General features: G+C 34.1%; 3 protein-coding genes across 3 annotated transcripts; all 3 read left to right on the forward strand.

Moving 5' to 3' along the window:
• The first annotated feature begins 3,592 nt into the window (after nt 1–3,592).
• On the forward strand, nt 3,593–5,137 carry LOC132312044 (uncharacterized). Its single transcript, XM_059810261.1, has 2 exons — nt 3,593–3,810; nt 4,865–5,137. The coding sequence occupies exons 1-2, from the start codon at nt 3,685–3,687 to the stop codon at nt 4,922–4,924; spliced, it is 186 nt and encodes a 61-aa protein (XP_059666244.1). The 5' UTR covers nt 3,593–3,684; the 3' UTR covers nt 4,925–5,137.
• Nucleotides 5,138–8,167: 3,030 nt separating this feature from the next.
• Nucleotides 8,168–14,014, forward strand: LOC132312045 (very-long-chain enoyl-CoA reductase). Its single transcript, XM_059810263.1, has 4 exons — nt 8,168–8,486; nt 8,613–8,652; nt 11,735–12,489; nt 13,648–14,014. The coding sequence occupies exons 1-4, from the start codon at nt 8,418–8,420 to the stop codon at nt 13,714–13,716; spliced, it is 933 nt and encodes a 310-aa protein (XP_059666246.1). The 5' UTR covers nt 8,168–8,417; the 3' UTR covers nt 13,717–14,014.
• A 2,298-nt stretch (nt 14,015–16,312) lies between these two features.
• Nucleotides 16,313–20,190, forward strand: LOC132312046 (actin-97-like). Its single transcript, XM_059810264.1, has 5 exons — nt 16,313–16,430; nt 18,212–18,284; nt 18,437–18,830; nt 19,153–19,766; nt 19,862–20,190. Exons 2-5 carry the CDS (start codon nt 18,225–18,227, stop codon nt 19,925–19,927), a joined length of 1,134 nt encoding a protein of 377 aa, XP_059666247.1. The 5' UTR covers nt 16,313–16,430; nt 18,212–18,224; the 3' UTR covers nt 19,928–20,190.
• Nucleotides 20,191–20,548: the final 358 nt, after the last annotated feature.

Genomic DNA, 20,548 nt, shown 5'->3' on the forward strand with positions numbered 1-20,548 from the left:
TGCCCATGGCAGAAGTAATCAAAAGTATCATTGGTCTCTTTTTCGAAAGCGATTCGGTACTATTCAAATGACAACAAATATTACTAAACATACTTCGTGGTTTTGCTTTGCTACAATATATTAGCAAAAGTAAAAAACACAAAGTAAAAGCAGTTACCATTTTTTGTTTCTAAATTTTTCAATTTCATAACTGCCTTTTTTAATTTCAATAATCCATCTCTCATGATCTCACCACTCATAGGAAGATAGAAACACTACAAAACAAGGAAATCTTTGATGATTTTACTTTTGTCCATTTCTTGACATTCAATTTTGTTGGGATCCAAAGGTTGTTCACATTAAAGACCAATAATGGAAAGAAAGATGGAAGGAGGAGAAAAAATCAATATAAAGTATTCACCTAATGTCAACAAATTAATGTGTAAGAATAGAGGGGAAATTTAGGTAGAAAATTAAATCGAAGAAATTAAGATGAATCAATATGGAGACGGCAGCTAAATAACAAATTTATCCTTTGAACCTCATTGAGCGCTTCGTTAAGGTCACGTAAATTCTTCCCTGTCCACGGCTGTGCCGTTTAAAAAAGTCAGTAAATATTTTAACTTTTCCAAAAACAGTTTGATATATTTCAAAATACACCCACTGATCTAAATTGTAAACCGACAAACAAATCCAATAGATCGAAGACTCACAAAATTTCTGGAACTAATAGTGATATAGATGTGATGTTGGTTAGTTGGTAAGCTTGAAGTCTTGGAGTGAAAAGAAAAAACAAAGAATCTTCGGAAAAAAGCTTCGATGATGTAAATAATGTGAAAGAGTGTTGACGAGAGGGATAGAGTATTGTTCAGTCACGAGAGAAAAAGAAAGAGTGGTAAAAAAGATGAAAGACGAATGAATTTTAGGTTAACGTAGAAGACAAACTTAACATTATATGTTGTAAGATTTTTTTTTGTAATTTTATTATAAGATAATTGTAGTGTGGAGTCAGAGGAGGTTAGTAGAACGAACGCTAATATCACTAGCCTAAATAAATAAACTATTTAAATGATTATTGCTCTACTAAAAAGAAATGTTTTTTAAAGTGTAAAGATAATTAAGCTGACTAACCAATACAAATGAATAAAAAATAATTAATTACTTTGATTAGATTACATGAGAGACTCACACTTGAATACAGTAATTTTTAATGAGCTTAATTTTTCAGTTTCGATAGCATTACTCTTTACTATATATATAAAATATATTGATTAATTAGAGGTTGTGATGCTACGATTTTGTTTAAAGGGTGGTAAATCAGAATTGAATCCATCGTAACATTTTTATGAAAATATTTGTATACCTTTTGAATTTTGTTTGGTCTGATTTTTTTTTATGGTTTTAATCATTTATATTTAATCTTGGAATCTTTCAAAAATTGTTTGTTTCAAGTTTGGAGTCCGATAAGACTTAACTGGACCGAATCAAACCATTAAATATATTTTATATGATATGTATAATAGAATAACAAGATTTGGCTTTAGGCCTATTATCCTTTTAGCCACTGACCTATATATTATAATAATAATATATAAATTTCATTTTATGGGGATTGAGTTATAAAAAAGCTTCAAACTGAATCAATTGTTTCTCTTTGGTTCCATTAATTTCACATGAAGACCAATTTTATTTTTGGTTCCATTAATAGGGTAGGTGGATCTACGAGATTCATGAACAAAAGATATTATGGTTGATAATGGCAGTATCATGTTTCATTTAAAAAGGGTGTTTACAATTTTGTTTATTTTACGTTTTGTTTAAAAGAGTAAATAAGAATTGAATCAATCCTAACATTTCTATCAAAGTTAGAATCAAACCAAACTCAAATTGGATACATTTTGGATTATTCAATTTTACAAATTAAGCTTACTTTAAAAATAGTTCAATAAAAACCACTTTTGCGGATTCTAGAATGCATTTCTATTTTTAAAAAAGATTAATAACATGCCAAAAGTGTAATATGTAAACAAAACTTTAATATATATATATTTTTCATTATTAACTTTAACTTTAATATTTTTTTATTAGATATCTATATCTATATCTACTGTTAAAGGGTATACATATTTTGAATTTATATGTATATATTTTTAATTTTTTTATCAAGTAATATTATAAATTTTCGACACAAATATTTGGTAACCTTTGAAATTCTCAGCACTAATAGCATTTTGATACCAAATTCTCAACTGTGATAAAAAATAAAAAAATAGTGAAACATGCATCTCATCTTTAAATTAAATTAAAGCTGTTATAAAGTGTGTAGATTTTTTGAATTTTTATATACATTTTTCATAAGTTTTAATCAAATAATATTAGTAATTTTGAAGGTAAAGTTTGGAATTCCCAACACTAATATCATTTTGATACCTATGGAATTCTCAACTTATAGAATTTTAAAAATTTTGTGAAGTATGCATCCCATCATTAAAGCTTACATACTGTTTTAAAAAATAAATAAATAAAATTAACTCCAATTTAAATACACAAATATATTCATCTATCTTTCTGCTATTAAAATTGTATAGATTATTATAATTTTTATACACATTTTTTAATAATTTCTTAATCAAATAAATTATAGTTTTTTTTTCTTTTATTTACTATTATTATTATTATTATTATTATTATTTGTTTTTATACAAATAGTTGGTAACCTTTGGAATCAGTAGCTTGGGGACCTTTAATAGTGTCTTATTGCACTATTATATTATTCTAGTAATTTTTTAAAGTTCCACAACCGTGGTTCATAATTGAATCAAACCAATTTTTATGGTTTAGCTCGCTTTGGTTTTAGGGTCATAGTTCCAGTTTTAATTTCTTAGGAGCTATTGGAATAGGTTCGGTTCGATTCTAACTTAACTTGAAAACGTACCGAGCCAAATCAAATCATTTGCATCCCAAGTGAAGACTCTATTCATTTTTAAAAAATTCTTTGTTCAGCTTGATGTAAAATTGTAAGCCAAGGTTTTAAAAAAGAAAAAAAAAAAAACAATTATGCATACAAAAATAAATATGAATATTAGGGGATGATTATGATTTATTTGAATTTATTTTGACCTCCCAACTTTGAATTAAAACCATTAAAAGAGAAGGCATTAGTACATTCATTTTTAAGTAAATTTTATTGAGATTTGTCAATATTTCATATAAATCCTTTTTACATTTTGTAATTTTACTTACTTTCCTTCTAGTGATGGACTATTTTTACCGTTTATTTTAGGAATTAAAAAGACAAAATTGACCTTTCAGTTTTCTACTATTGACATCAACGAATTTTGTTTTTTCTTTCACCAAAAATTATTAGGTATCAGGGAATTTATATAGATTTGGCTTGAAAATTATAACATTTTGTATTGAGATGCTATATAGTTTTAATTTTTAATTTATTATTGTGGAATGATTTGTAAAATATTTCCCTTTTATCACAAGGTGAGAGTTCACGTGTTTTTATAATTTTGAAAATAAATTAAAAATATTAAAAAAGAAATAGTACATTGCATTTTGACAATTATTTTGGGACAGAAAAAATAGATAGGTGGACTTTCTGGGACTCAGTCACTTTGGGCTGTTGGGTCGGGTTTGGACTTTGTACCGACTCTGAGAGCGTGAAATCTCACTTCTCAACGGTGTCGAAGACAGAGAATGAATCACAAATTCAGAGGGAGACAGCCGACGGGGACTCCGTCGTTGGCGTGGTCGAGCGTCGTAGTCGTTGCTTCTCTTCTTGCCGGCGCCTCCGTCGTCCACAACATCTTCAAGCCTGATTTGGTATTCGCTTCTCTCTTTATATATATATATATATATATATATATATATATATCTATATATGTATCTATGTGTAGATGAATGAGTTAAACTTCATTGGTTTACCAGCACCCACAATGAGTTTATTAAAATAATAAAATCTTATAAAAAGTATAACTACAAGTATTGTAGTTGATTATGAGACATGGAACGTCCTTTAACTGTAAAATTTCATTGGTTTTTCAATTTCCTATTAAGTGTTTGATAAAATGTCCCAAAGATTTCATTATTTATACAGCTGGAGGGTTGATAGTGATCTCAAGACTCTTGTTCTTTATAAGCAGATGAAGAAGTTATGGACCACTAAAACAATCCTTTTATTCTTGAAACTTGGACTTTAGTTCCTATTTGTAAAACAGTAAGTTTTTCTGCTGAAAATGGCATTTTCCATTTGACATTGTATCTATATGTTTGAGTTGCCTGTAGTTACTAATTTTTATTGGGTACTGTTACCTTATGACAACAGTGTTGGTCGAAATGGGAATGTTGAAACGTATATATGGCTCAAGACAAAAAAAAGATAGAATTAGAAATGATTATAATCGTGGTATGATTTTAGTAGAGCACATATTGATGATAAGATGAAGAAAAATCAATTAGAATGGTGTCGCCATATGCAGCGCAGATTAATAGCTGCACGAGTGAGGTAATGATATGGTAAAACGTTAAGAATAATGTTTGGGGAAGACAGACCAAAACTAACATGGGTTTAGATAGTAGAGAAAGGTACAAGTGTTTATGGTTTAACTTAAGGTAGTGCCTCATTGAACAACATGATGAAATTATATGCAGCTAATCTCAAATAATTGGGACAAACTTTTGTTGAGTTGAGATGTATTAGGTTTATTTGTTATTGTAGCTTGAATTAAATTTTGTTGCTTCCAGTGTCTCGATGTTAAAAAAAATAAAAAATCCGAAAGCAAAAGAAATTTTTTTCCCACAATATTGTTTCTCTTTTTCTTCTATTTATTCCGTTTTAGTCTTTCACATTTTAATGCTTTTATATTGTGAAATGCAGACATTGCCTCCAGTAGACAGTGTTGATGGAGTTAAGCAGGAGCAACCCAAGAAAGAATGAACTTTTTTATTTTTCGCAAACCTGTATGTGTAGGTTTGGGTTTGATGAAAAGGGAAATTAATGTGGGATGTGTTGTTCTTGATTTAGACATTGTGTTATAAATACTGATAGCATTGGAAGTTTTTCTTGAGAATTTTTCTTGAACTGGTTGCCATGTTGAGTTTTTTGTATGTTTGATCAATATAAAACTGATTAATTAGATTTTGTTGTTTACTGTAAAGTTGGCAACCTTGACCAAATCATGCACAAAATTTAACAGGATTGTATTTGTTTTGCAGATCTCACTAATCAAATCCAACTAGTTGATATATTTTTTTGAATATCTTTCATTTTTTTATGAGTCATCCGTTTCCACTAATTCTCAAGATTTCTACTTGCACTCAAAAATAAGGTGGGAGTCATCTTGTTCTCAAAACGTTACGTGAGACGGGTTTGGTGCATCCCTTCTTGATATACATTAGACTAAATGTAGACAAACTCTGTACTCTCTGAAAAGAGTGATGATGCTTTTACACTGGTTATTGTTTATATTCTACAAACTTCTTATAGCAATATTTGTTCCACACATGAAAAAAGTAATTGTTAATTTGTGTAGAATTAGTATGTTGTTTCAACTATGGAGAATTAAGAGGGATGGAGCTCGATTTGGTGGATGCAACAGGGATTCTTTCGGTTGTGGGGAGCTATCATAAGATCGCTGCCATTGTGGAGTGGACCATATGAGTGCCAGGACGGAGCAAAGGTTTCCTATCTGGCAGAATGACAGTTCGAATTGCAATAATTGGGATGGAGCTTGATTTGGTGGATGCAACAGGGATTCTTTCGGTTGTGGGGAGCTATCATATGATCGCAACAGTGGACCATACCAGTGCCAGGATAGAGCAGGTTTCCTATATTGCACTACGGAAGTTATTTTGGTGTTAGACAGGTTTCTGGTGGATCAATGGTGAGGACATGGTTATCTTCGTGATCATACCAAATATTTTTGGGGGTGAATTATAGCAGCCAAAATTGCAACTGTAACATCTCATCCAATAGGATGTCAAAGAGCTTAGGCAGTTGCGCTGCGTCATATTTTTTAAGGGCATTTGCATTGAAAGAGCAACCTTGTTCTGTGGGTTGGAAGACAATAGTGAGTTGTGTCGTTTGTTCCTTCTTTAAGCATTTAGTATATATATTTGTCTGATAATTTCCTTGTAAATGAAATATTATCCACTAAATAGGTTGATTACTTGAGACACAGTGACATACAACTGGTTTACAGGTCCAGTTCTGTCTTTAGTAATGGCATTCAATTATTTGGCATTCTGGATTGAACAGGGACTTGCGCGAAGTCTTTGATGGAGGTGGTTGATTCAGCAGGCATTCGCACTGTTTCTGGCCTCCCGGTGCCCTGGCACGGTTGTAACTGGGAAAATTCAGTTCATTGATGCATTTGGATCTCAATGTAGGCGGTTTGTCGACCTTGAAAAAGGTTTTGGAAATGAAATGTGCCCATGCCATGGATTAAATGAAATGAAGGCTGTTTGATCAGTCTCCCCAGTAGGAAAGCGACACCATGTCCCCATGTCATATGGATTAATAGAGGGCAAGCTAAGAGTGGGAAGAGAGTGTGTGTGGAGCTATAAGTCACACAATCTTTTGTAACAGGTATCGCTCTGAGCGCGGTTCTACTCTTGCTTAAATTTTGCCCTATTTATAATTTAATTTTGCAAGTTTTGCACTCCCACTTTTACTATGTGGAGGCTGTGTCACCTAATTAAGGCAGCAGCAATAACATCAATTTTGTTTGTCATTATGGTTATCCACTCTGATGAGACAACCAAGTCCACTCTAGTAGAATAAGTGACTTATAATCATAATGGTACTTTTTTTTAATTTTTTTTTGGGATACTATTCATAACTGCGGAAGCAATCAGAAACACTAATTTGGTGTTTTCTGTTTTGACCTTTTTTTTTAGAAATGTTTTAATACTATTCAAATTACAGTAAACGTTATCAAACACGTTTCCGTATTTTGTTTTACAGTATGCTGTTCGAAACAGAAGTGTTTGTCAAACAGGTCTCATATGTTGACTTATATTGGATTTGGAAGTATGAATTGTTGGCTTGAATTTGGGATTGGAAGAAATTTATTGTTGTGAATTTGGGATTGGAAGAAATTTAGCTCAAATCCTAAATCTAATATTACCGATTCAGTGCTTTCAAACATGACGTTAGGATAATTGCTTGTGCATTATTAATTAATGGTTATGTCAAGCATGAAAAGTATATATGAATTTGAATAATCTATCATAGTTACTTTTAATTTTATTCAATCTATAGCTAGAAGATACAGGTGATATCAAAGCAGTCTCAATTTTACACAACATGATTTTTATTCGCATCAAGAAATCCTGACACAAACGCGATACAATTATTACACGGTTAACATGACATGACAAGACAAACGTAACCCGTTTAATAAATGAGTAAAGACTTGACACGATACGAAACTATACAACAACATATTAAAGTCATTTCTAATATAAATATAACACATTTAGTTAAACGGGTCATTTTTAATACGAACATGACACATTTATATTACACTTTTAGTTAAACGAGTTAATCGATTTATAAACGAGTTAGCAAGTCAAACATGAACATAATACGTTTATTTACATATTCAAGTTGGTACGACCATGACAAGAAACATTATGAAACCAAACTCAAACCCGCTTTATCCTTTGTCCTGTTCAATTCATATCAAATATTTTCCTCCAATGTCCCAACCCCCAAATACTTGCAACGTTTGAGCAAAAAGCACTATTCTTTAAACAAATTATGAGTTTGGCTGTAGAAGACACATTTGAAAAGGATAGACATCTCTCGTGTAAAAATATAGAAGTCCAAGCATTACTATTTCTCACACTATCCTAATCGGGGTTGTCTAACAAGTAACAACTGCGACAATTCCAGTTTCAATAGCGTATTTGTTGCAGTTAAAAAATTCCTAATTATATCTTGATTTAGATCAACTTGGTTGCGTGTCACCAACAATCGTCAAGTGGGTCATTGCTACAACGTTGGATCAATGGTCCAACATGTCAGTTTGTAGCTTTGTATCGTCCAACAAGTTTTGTCTCTTTGTTTTTTTATTTTGATTTTGATTTTGATTTTGATTTTGAATTATTTATTTATTTATTTTTTCATACATCAACAGTGATGGGAGGTGGTTCACCGTTCATCGAACCACATGGTTGGCTCATCTACCCTAACCACACATCATTAATTGCGTCTATCACATACCCGACCCCCTCTAAACTTCCAACTGCTCAGAACTACCTCTCTACATTTAAGACCCTCCTATATAACACTCCTTGTACACAAATCTCCGATTGATTCTCATCTTTTGTGGATCTTCATCTATTAGATCAAAAGGGTCAGTCGATTACTCTGTTTCGTGAACTGGGTCTCCTCATTTTCACCTTCCAATCCCTCATCTCCGAGGATGAAGGTCACTATCATTTCACGCAGCGGTAGAGAACTCATAAAGGGTGGTCTTGACCTCAATGATTCAGTATGTTCTCTCCCTTTAGGTTTTGCTTTTCGTTTTCAAATCACACACACTTTCCATAGATGTGTATGTGTTTTTGCATTTATATATTAGAGTGTGATTTGTGTCTATGTTTGGGTTGTGGTATAGGCGACTGTTGCTGATCTTCAGGAGGCGATTTATAAGCGAAGTAAGTATTGGATGTGTTCTAATATTGCAAAAATTATAGTATCAGTTGTTTATTTTGGGGATTGTGGCTGTTAATTTTGAATATATGATGCCTGGTTGATATGTTTATTTATTTATTTTGCTAAATTTGTCTAGACCAGAGAGCTCATAAAGTAATAGCTATTATTTGAAATTTATTGTGATTGTAATGGCCAACTACAGAAATAGTGTGTCTAAACCAGCTTCTTCCACGCTATGTGTATCTTCAACTTAGTATAAAAAATAGAAAATGGAGATAGATCCTTGAATTTAACATTTTTTACATGGAAAAGTACTGGCAGATTTTTATTTATGCATTTATTTTTGTGTGTTACTAAAAACTCAAATGCTTTTGCTTTTACCTGGAAATAATTTTTCAAAGTCAAAAAACAAAAGCTCCCTGGTGTACGTGGAGGTGGGTTGATTGGCAACTGTTAGGGACGGAGTCAGAAAATGATTTGAGAGGGGGCCTTAAACAATAATAAGAAAAAATAATTTCGAACTACCGTAATAAGCCAAAGAACTTTAACTTAATACTAGATAATTTAATCTAAAATCAGTCATACTTCCATTTCAATTATTTTTCTGGTAGATTCACCTATTTCAATTTTTATCAAGATAACATATTAAATGCAATTAAAATTAAAGGAATTCTAACAAGAACCATGTGTACACATAAAATTTCTAATTTAGAAAGAAAACAGAAATTGGAAACTAACAAGTTTTAATATGATTAATTTTACTTATCAAAAAAAAAATATGATTAAACTTTTTTTTTTTCGTAGACGAAGATGGTAATTAAAGGCTATCTTAGAAAATATGTGGTCAACCTATATCCAAGAAGCCTGGCTTATTGTGAAGTTTAAAGAGAGAGGTAGGGGGCATGACCATGGCAGGTTTTGGGCATGGATAAGGGGTTTTGTTAAAATTCTAGTGGGGGCATTAGGAATGTAGTATAAATAATTAAATATTCAGTGGAGGCGGCCACCCCCATTGGGTCCTTAATGCTTCGTGCCTGAATGCTGTTCACAGTGTGGATTTGCTTATGAATTTCTCTCCAACATTGCATGCAATTATATTGGTAGTTCTGCATTTAATAATATAGATTCTTTTTGATTCTGTTTTCCTTGAATTCACCGGGATGACTTTTGTGTCAATCTTTTGATTTTTTGGGTGGTTGGGTTAAATTTGAATAGAGTAGCTTTTGTTTATTGTTATTTATTATTACCTTGGTAGTAGGGCTGCCCTGTGCTGAGAATTAGATATGAGTCTCACATATATATCAATGGGACACTGACTCATTTTTCTTAGGAGATTAGCATGCAGTTGGTTGTATGTAACTGCTCTTTCCTTGCAGAATGAATTGATAATTTTTTTGGAAGGTAGAATGAATTGATATTAATCATAGCTGTGAAGCACTATTTTGGTGTGCAGCTGTGGGGACTGATGCACGGGTTTAAATGGATATGATGGTGATGTATATATAATAATTTTGTATAGTCTATGTTCTGGTTCTGGATTCTTGATACTTCCATAAGTTGGTAAATGTTTTTAATTTGCTAACTAATTTAGGGTTCAGTGATATGGTTTTGAATTCCACCTGTATATGTTTTTGATGGTCTCGAGCCCAAAGAAAGTGGGTTTGTGTTTCATTCACACACAATAGTAACCCTGTGATCAAGTCCCTTTTGAAGTAGATCTTGAATTTTCAAGGTATGACCCTAAATAGAGTAAAATAGAGAACAATGCTGGGCTGATCCCAGCTAGTTGGAATTTCTTGCTGAGTTGATCTAGTTTGTATGGAGCTTTAAAGTGAAAGGGAGTGCTAACCAATATTCATGGGAAGAACCAGATGTTAAATTGAACATGATCATAACATTGTGTAACTGTGAAGCTTTTCATGGGCTTTCTTCACTACTAGCATTGTGCTCATATTTCTTGGGACTAAACTCATCTGGTTTAAAAAGTTTTGTTAGTAAAGTGGCTAAATCTGGGTACGTGTACTTGTCATTAATATTGTTCAATAAAACTGGTGTGATTGATTCTGAGGACAGAGGACCATCTCAAGAGTAGTGACTTCTACTTTTTATAGCTTGATGGATCCTTTCTTTTTGTGGTATAAACTTAAACTGATGGAAAAGAAGAATTTCTCTAGTTTCTTATTGTTTCAATTGTGCCATAGACAATCTGGAAAAAATTTCCTCAATTTCCCCCGAAGTCCTTCGTGATGCCATATGAAGCACAATCAGGTGGATGGCTTCTTGGCTTCCTCCCTCGACTTGTTATTCCTCTACTGTTCTTCCTTTCACGAAATCATCATTCTAGGAGGTAACAACAAGCTTCTTTGAGCGTTAAGTTGGCATTAAAGTGGCTATTGACGGGCTTCATGGCATGGAGAGCATATTTTTTTAGCTGCATGCTTCTCAAATATAGATTTGATTGTTAGACTAGACCACCTAAATACCAAATCAATACTTGAAGTCATAGGGACATCTCTTCTCACTCTGACAGTCTGACTCTTAACGATTACAAGTAACAAAGTTTTGGAGCCTAGACATTTTCTAACGGGAATAGAGTAATATTGACTGAGAATAGTTTCTCAATTCTTAGAATAGTGTTTATATTATCTATTTTTCAGACTGTTGCTACATTCATGGAATGTTCTGTGGTGCAATGTGTGGTGTGCATCTCATGCATCTAGAGAGGATTTAGTGATTTACAGAATATTAAATATTGCATTCTGTTTTTATCGGTTATATTTCTCTTTTAAGAACAAACTTAAATGTTGATAATAATAGAGAATGAAAATTGGCAGTTGGTACCATATGTGGTGCTTGAATCCCCGCCTAGAGTATCTATTCGGGTATATGTAGTTTTAAGGCATGTCTTCATTTGAATCAATTGAAGCTGCTTATGGTTTATTGGGCCTACCTTTTTTATTATTAATGTTGCGATTGTTTTTCTAAACTCATTTGCTTGTTTGAATTTCGTCTTTCCCCCAGTATATGTTGGTCACTTATGTCACGTGATTTCTGTAACCTGATTTATGTATGTTGCCTCAACAGCCAAAAAGTACTATCCTTCTAGACAGCGCCTGACCCTCCCCCTCCAACCTGGATCCAAGGAGAAGCCCATTGTCCTTCACTACAAGAAAAGTGTCCAAGAATATTGCAATGGAAACTCTGACAACTTGACTGTAGTGTTCAAGCACCTTGGTACACAAGTTTCTTACCGGACACTTTTCTTCTGGGAGTATTTGGGTCCTCTGATCATCTATCCCATCTTCTATTACTTACCCATGTACCAGTACTTCGGCTACAAAGAAGAGCGTGTCATCCACACAGCTCAGACATATGCTCTATACTGCTGGTGTTTCCACTACTTTAAACGTATCATGGAAACATTTTTTGTGCACCGGTTCAGCCATGCAACCTCACCACTTTCTAATGTGTTCAGGAATTGTGCTTATTATTGGACCTTTGGTGCTTATATTGCTTACTACATGAATCACCCACTATATACACCTGTAAGTGACCTCCAAATGAAGATTGGGTTCGGGTTTGCGTTGGTTTGCCAATTATCAAATTTCTATTGCCATATCTTGCTGAGGAATCTTCGGAGCCCCAGTGGAAATGGAGGATACGAAATTCCACGTGGGTTTCTGTTCAATATCGTGACATGTGCAAATTACACAACAGAGATTTATCAGTGGCTGGGCTTCAATATTGCAACACAGACTGTTGCAGGTTATGTCTTTCTTGTGGTTGCTACTGCAATCATGACCAACTGGGCCCTCGCAAAACACCGTCGTCTGAAGAGGGTAACTTTCTTTTCTTTTTTCGTTTTGTTTCTGCTTAAACGATTATCTTTTGCATACACCCAGACATGCATTCAGTTTCTCATTTAAAAGAATGGGGCTCCTTTCTTGGTTGATTTATGGATCCACTTCTAGGCTTATAGAAGGATGGTTTGGTTGGAATATATGATTAGCAAAGTATGTTTTGGATTGGTATCCGATTGAATATTTATGACGTTTGGTTGCCATGGATGCTTATCAGCTTTGGAGAATTTTACACAAATCTTCCATTTTGATTTTAACAATGAAGAGAGTGTGGCTCTTTTGCGTGCATGTGCATTCAAAATTGGATCCATTGTTTTGCATATTGAATATGGGTCCTTTTTTATTCTCTATTTTTGGCAATAGATTTAGCTCCTAAAAGGCCATAAGCATGTACCTAGGAGATCCCGACAATTTTCCCATACATTCCTTCGAAAAGGAGACGTACATCTCTTGTTCCATGTAATGGTGTTACATTATGTCCCATCTTTGGCCCCAAATCTGCTACCTTATTAGTTTCTTTATGTATATTTGAAAGACCCTAGCTTGTCTGAAGAAGTTAATTAAGCATTGCCTACATTCTTGAATTAAGAACCAGGCCACCAATGATGTAGTTTGCTTGCATTTAAGGGCTTGAATGACAATTAGGGGATCTCCTTCAGTCAGAACCTTCTTATAGCTCAAATTAATTGCCTGTATACTGCCACCCTGAATATGGATCCAAATTTGATGCAAATTTGGTTTGGTTGAACTTTTATGCAATTTATGTGCTGTTTCTGATTGGGTTTGGATTATAATCCATGCTGTTAACCTACAAAGCAACTACATCCAGACAGGAAAGGCCTCATTTGATGGATTTCACCAGTGGAAATGTATATAGAACGGATGATATTAAGATTGTTAAAGGCACAGTGAAAGACTTACTATCCATGCAAAAGATTGAGCTGGTTAATTATCCATTTCATGGGGTATCATTGGTCATAATGACCTGTTCGCATTATTTTCTCATCACTGAATATTTTTATGCGTGTTTTTGTGTTAGTGGTCGACATCATTAAGAAGTCCATATTATGAAATATATCCTTCTCTTTTCCCCTTTCATAAATTGTTATTCTCACTTTTGACGCCTTTACGTTGCAGCTCTTTGATGGGAAGGAGGGAAGACCTAAGTATCCCCGCCGATGGGTGATACTACCCCCATTCCTGTAGAAGTGGCCAGCAACTCCACGACTTGGTCCGTCCCTTGCATCGGTCTGGATTCAGCAGCATTTTTTGAAGGGGTCAATTCTCATCAGATCTTGACCCTTGTATGACTTTAATCCATTTGAAATAGTTCCCGCACTTGTGCTTGACAAAGGGATGGTTCTTTTTTCCTTTTTCATTCTATATCATCATTTTGGGAGTGCTTTCAATCTTGTAGTTGTCACTCGTCACAGTTCTGTTTGATGGCTTTTAGACGATATTTGATAAGTTAATCAGCTGTTTTCGTTTTCCCCTTAAATTAAAATGTTTTTATTCATGGTTGCGAAGAATTGCCAGAGATTCAGAACTTTCATTAGCTCTGTTCTTGATACTGATCGTTTCCAGGCTAGACCAGTATCCACTGTTCTTATATGTGTATGGTCCTGCACATTACCATAATGCAGTTTCATTGACTAATGCGTTTGATTACACAACAGTTTTAACATTGAACTTTAGAACTAGCTCCTAAAGAGGAAGCAAGAAAAACCTTTCGATTACCATAACTGCCTCCAAACTCCTGCATTTTAACAACCAAAGGTTATGGCTCGTGTGTCAAAATGGCTGTGGGTGGAAACTAAGATTAGCAAATGGTTGTAGACCATTATTTTGTACTTTTTGATATGAACCAGTTTTTATTTGCCAACCAAATGCCTCAAGCTTATCGTGTAATTCTTACCGGAAATTGCAGGAGTGATTCTTGGTACAAGTGGCTTGAGCCTTGTAGCTTGAGTTTGAGTTAAGCTCAACCATGCACATCTTATCCAGTATGAAGTAGAACAATACTCTTGTGATTCCACTTTGCAGATAATCTATGTGTATAATCTTCAAGTGGTACAAAGTGTGTGTATGTGTGTGTGTTGTGGTTGCAACATGTATGCAAACTTAAAGTTGCCTTCTTGCTAAGATGCTGGAAAAAAGAGTGGATTTGGAGAAAGGGGGTATCAGCATAAGTGCATCCACTATCATAAAAGGTTTCTGGAAAGGGAAAGGGAAAGGGAAAGGGAAAAGGGAAAGGAAAAGGAAAAAGGAGAACTAGAGAAAGGGGACATTAGCACAGGTAAACATGGATGGAAAAAGCATTTTCCAAGCAAAAAGGTTGCATTGACAACTGTGGGCTGAAGAAAAGTACCCCTATCTAGTTGGAAGCATATTTCTGAATGAAGTGTTAAATTCATTAAAAAAGGTTTGGGTTTTCAGACAAACCACATATGGATTGAACTTGTAGCAATGGCTCGTACATATTATATCAACCTACAATACCAACAGACTTGATACAAAACACAACTTTTTGGCTGTCCAAAAAGCATTCTTCATCAAAGGTGATGTCATTTCAATTAAAGAAACAATAATAGAAAGAGAATCAAGAACCCTAATTCTTATAAATAAATAAAAATGTATCACTCAAACGGTTGAGGAGTGATAGTTGTCTCAGTTATGATTATGATTATACGAAAAATGTCCACAATCGTACAATTACTACATTCATAAATTTTCATTGACGAGATAACCGAGAAAAACATCAAATCATGTTTGGAATGAAATGTTCTAAAAATTATTAGATAGTATTAATTCATTAATAATTGGTAGACCAGTTCAATCCAGACTCTCTTATTGAAAAAATGGCTAAACAAAAGTGTATTAATAAATATATTACAGAAAAATCTCAATATTAGTTTTCACTAAATTAGTCTATCAAGTGTCAAATAATTAGAACAGTCTAATAATTTCAAGAAATGAAGAGGTTAATGATATTTGTTCAATCTTTTTGAATAGTAAAAAATTGGTATACTTAAAAAAAAATTAAATTATCAATAAAGAAGATTAGTTAACAATTTTTTATTTGAAGTCATTTGCTACGGGGCGAAGCCGTGTGCCCCCCTGCCTAAAATAAAATATACAGTACTAATTTTTTAATTTAGTTTTATATTTATAAGAACATTTCTCTATAATGTCTTCCCTAAAATTTTTAATTTCTAAAATTATCTTCTAAATTTTTCTTTTGCTCTTAATATTCTTTTGATTTCCTTAAAAAAAAAAAAAAGGTTAAATTTTCCTTCTTTGCTCAAACTCTAATTTTTCTTTCCTTTCAAAGTTTTCATTTTTCTTTCCTGCTTTTTTTTTTTTTTTTTTTCCCTACTTGTTAAAATTCTTGTTTTTGCTAAGAATGATGTATATAGTATGTAAATTTTTTTTTTTTTGTTCTTATTATTTAAATTATGATTTTTTTTAACACAACATCCTAAATTAAAATCCTGTCTCTACCCCTATTTGCTACAATACTTATAAGGTGATTTGTGTAGAGATTTCCAACAAAAATAAATAAAATTATAAATGAATTATCTCTGCATGTGTCTGTAGCTGTAATATTTATACTGTATTGTAAGCCAACAAAGACAAAGGCTAAAAGCGTCATTGCAAGAAAAGAAAAGAATATAAAATGACTGGAAAACCGGAAGGAGCTGTGCCCACCACTCATCATAACCCCACGACGTGTCACCGTGTCCGTACGTCCAGTCTGTAAAACAATCCAACGGCTCAGATCACTTCTCTCTCTTCATATAATCACCATTCCGTTTTGGTTAGACTTCTATTTATGCTCTCTCTCTTTCTCTCTATTTACGGTGCCGATCAGAGACCATCTCTTTCTCTCTCTCAAAACGAGAAGTCTAGGGTTTGTAGAGGTAACAATTTTCTCACATTGTTCGTTTATCAATTCGATCTCTTTTCTCTTGCTGTGGTACATTCAAATGAAATGCTCTTTATACCGATCCGAAATTGCGTTTTGATGATTGAATCTTTGAATTGTGTTTGTATAGCTCATCTCAGATTTGCTTTTATATTTAGTCTCTATGTACGTCTATATTCGATGACATATGATGCATGTAGCGCGTGCATTTTGGTCTATTGATTGTTGATTTTGATGATTGATATGTTTTTCATTTGATGCTGTTACCATTGTGATTTGAATGCGTTAATTGAAGATCTCTTGGGTTTGTTTGTTAATTTTTAATCGATATTTTCATTTGCTAAACATGTTATTAATTAATCTAGAAGCAATTTTCTATTTTTATAGCAATAAGAAACTACTTTGAGTTATCTTATTGTTTGGAATTTTATAGATCTTATATATTGCTCTTGCTGATAGATTCATATATAAAGAGCATTTTGTATGGATTATACGACTATCTCATGAGATTTTATTTGTGCCATTATGTTTTATATTGCATTCCTATGTGAAAAAATCATGATCATGAATGGTACACTCAATGGAAATGGCATAGAACTTATGGCAATGAGTTAATTTTTGAGTTTTGTTGTAAAAGACATAAATTTGGAGTTTGCTGTTATGACTCCTTTGATATGCATTCTCATTTTAATAATTGGATAGATTTTTGTAAAAACAATAAAGCTATTTTATATATGTGAGACATCAAATCTCTGCAAACTTTTGTAGCAACTTTTTGTTGATTAGTATTTGATACACAAATATATATGTGCTCTATAGCCTCTATTATTTTTCTCCAACTCATCCAACTCATACAGATTTCTCGATTTTCCATTTTCTCTAGGCTCTGCTTTTGTATTGGTAGTATGAATATGCAGAGATATTCTTTTTGTGAGAACTTGGTGATTAGAACTTTTATCCTTCAGGATTAGAACTTTTATCCTTCGGGCAAACAGAAGAGGCATGATAAACATTTCTTAAATATCCACTGAGATGATAGGTTTCTTAAAGAGAGAAGGTTTTGCAGTTAATTGTTTCATATTATTTTCTGCTGAAGAAAACAGACCCTCTATAGAAGTTTATATTCCATCATATTATGTGAATTGTAATTTATTTCGGGTAGTTGTTGCTGGTATATATATATATATATATATATATATATATTTCCTTTCCTATATATATAATATTCTTTTTGGTGGGGAGGGTGGACTTTTAGTGGAGGATAACTGTAAAGCACAGAGATTTGCTATTTAGAAGCAATAATTTACCGCCTTCTTGTATTGTATGTGGAGCCTTATTTACATTATTTTAAGTTATGTGTGGTATTAGGTTAATCAGCTTTTGTGACTAGGTAAGTAGGCTCATGCATCAATCATGATATATTTGTATAAGCAATGGCATGCTTGTTTTTATGTGCTCTGTTACTATGCTTCATACTGATGTATTTTTAGATATTGATCCTTGCTAATTTCTATATATCTTCATTCACGTCTCAAAGATATGGATAATAAATCACAAAAAAAAACATATACTATTTCTTTCAGTGCCTTGTGCTCAATTTCCACTTTTATATCCCAGGATTGAACACTGACATTGTGCCAATTACTTTTAGTTTATCTTCATTCCATGTGGCGGTTTAGCTGATGAATCAGAGATTAAGCCCAACCCTTCAATCTCAACCTGAGAAAAAGAGGAAAATATTATGCTTGTATTTACTAATGCTGCATTTTTATCCAGGAGGTAGCAAAAGATGGCAGATGCTGAGGACATTCAGCCACTTGTTTGTGATAATGGGACAGGAATGGTGAAGGTACAGAACATGCTTTCTTAATCAATAGGAGTTTTGTGTTCTAGTTGCTAACATGCTGAACAGTTGCATAATGCTTGCTTGGGAGAATTGTGCTTTATTGCTTTTCCTCTTTCTTGTACTGAAGAGTGGACTAACTGTATTGTATCTTTTAGGCGGGATTTGCTGGAGATGATGCTCCGCGGGCCGTTTTCCCTAGCATTGTTGGACGCCCTCGTCACACTGGTGTGATGGTTGGCATGGGCCAAAAAGATGCATATGTTGGAGATGAGGCACAGTCGAAGCGTGGTATCCTAACTTTGAAATACCCTATTGAGCATGGTATTGTAAGTAATTGGGATGATATGGAGAAGATATGGCATCACACATTCTACAATGAGCTCCGTGTTGCACCAGAAGAGCACCCTGTTCTCTTGACTGAAGCACCTCTCAATCCCAAGGCTAATCGTGAGAAGATGACTCAAATCATGTTCGAGACCTTCAACACTCCTGCTATGTATGTTGCCATCCAAGCTGTTCTTTCCCTGTATGCGAGTGGTCGGACAACTGGTAAGCAATTCAATTAATTAATTGGCTCAAAAATGGTTTGGCTGGGGTTGGTTCTTTTGACAAAAACTAACATATAAACGTCCAAAAGCCCAATTGTTGTGTACTGAAATTTATGTTCTGGGAGTTCACTGCAACTCTTTTTGGTTTAATTTTCCATCATTGGTTTCTTGAGGAGCAGAAAGTTGCTTAAGTGTCAAGATGACTTTGGTATCTCGTCAAACAAGACATGGAATGGAGATGTTGCATTAATACATTCTGCTTTTTATCATTTCATAACCAAAATTTCATGTGCAATCATGTTTCTTATACGTCTGCCTTACAGGTATTGTGCTGGATTCTGGTGATGGTGTCAGTCATACAGTCCCTATATATGAGGGATATGCCCTCCCTCATGCCATCCTTCGGCTTGATTTGGCTGGACGTGATCTCACAGATTCTTTGATGAAAATCCTCACTGAGCGTGGCTACTCTTTCACCACTACAGCTGAGCGTGAAATTGTTAGGGACATGAAGGAAAAGCTGGCTTACATTGCCCTCGACTATGAACAGGAGCTAGAGACATCCAAAACTAGCTCTGCAGTTGAGAAAAGCTACGAACTGCCTGATGGACAGGTGATCACCATTGGTGCTGAACGCTTCCGGTGCCCCGAGGTCCTTTTCCAGCCTTCAATGATTGGAATGGAGGCAGCAGGAATACATGAGACCACATACAACTCGATTATGAAGTGTGATGTCGACATCAGGAAAGACCTGTATGGCAACATCGTGCTCAGTGGTGGTTCGACCATGTTCCCGGGAATTGCTGACAGAATGAGCAAAGAAATCACAGCCCTAGCTCCGAGCAGTATGAAGATCAAGGTTGTGGCACCACCGGAGAGGAAGTACAGTGTATGGATTGGAGGCTCCATTTTGGCTTCCCTCAGCACCTTCCAGCAGGTTTGTTCCTTTTCGCACCTATATCTCAACATTACTGGTTCTTACTATAAGCTGCTATTGTGTGAATTGATTGGAGGGTTTTGGTTGTCTTACAGATGTGGATTGCAAAGGCCGAGTATGATGAATCTGGGCCATCAATCGTCCACAGGAAATGCTTCTAAATGTGCAAGGACGGGATTGTCAAACAATTCGGTACCTTTTACTTGGAAAGAAACACAAGCTTGCAGCCTTTTATTCTAGCTTTGTTTTCCATGTTTGTTATTCTCATGTTGGGTTCACGAATTTTAGAGGGCGAGAGTTGATTGCCAGAAATGTCTCATTCTTTCATTTTTATTTTATTCTGGAAGTTTTCAACTGTTGTCGTGCTACTACATTTGTAGCTTTACCTTTTTTCCAAGGCAATGATGGGTATGGTTTTAAAGAATTGTCTGATCTGATCTACTTCATTGTGAATTCATTTGTTGCATCTATTTGAGTTTTTTGGGAATGCATAAAAGGTCCATGAAAATTGAGATCAGTCCACTGCAGAAGTTAAATGGAGTGTCATCAGATATTAAACAGAGATTGTATTTGACATCCCACCAACATCTGTTGGACTATATATACCCTCTATTTTTTGGTTTCTAATCAGTATTTTGGATTTCCTATCGTGGTTCCTTGAGGATCTTATCAGATTAGATGTAAACGTTTCCGACTTTTGAACTCTTTAGTTAGGGGGATTTTTTTTGAGTTCAAAGTTTGCCTTACAAGCATGCATGAATTTTCAATGACCCTACCATATG

This window comes from Cornus florida, unplaced genomic scaffold (genome assembly GCF_030987335.1).
Source record: "Cornus florida cultivar Cherokee Brave unplaced genomic scaffold, ASM3098733v1 CherokeeBrave_3.0.0_Hap2_Chr06, whole genome shotgun sequence".
NCBI lineage: Eukaryota > Viridiplantae > Streptophyta > Magnoliopsida > Cornales > Cornaceae > Cornus > Cornus florida.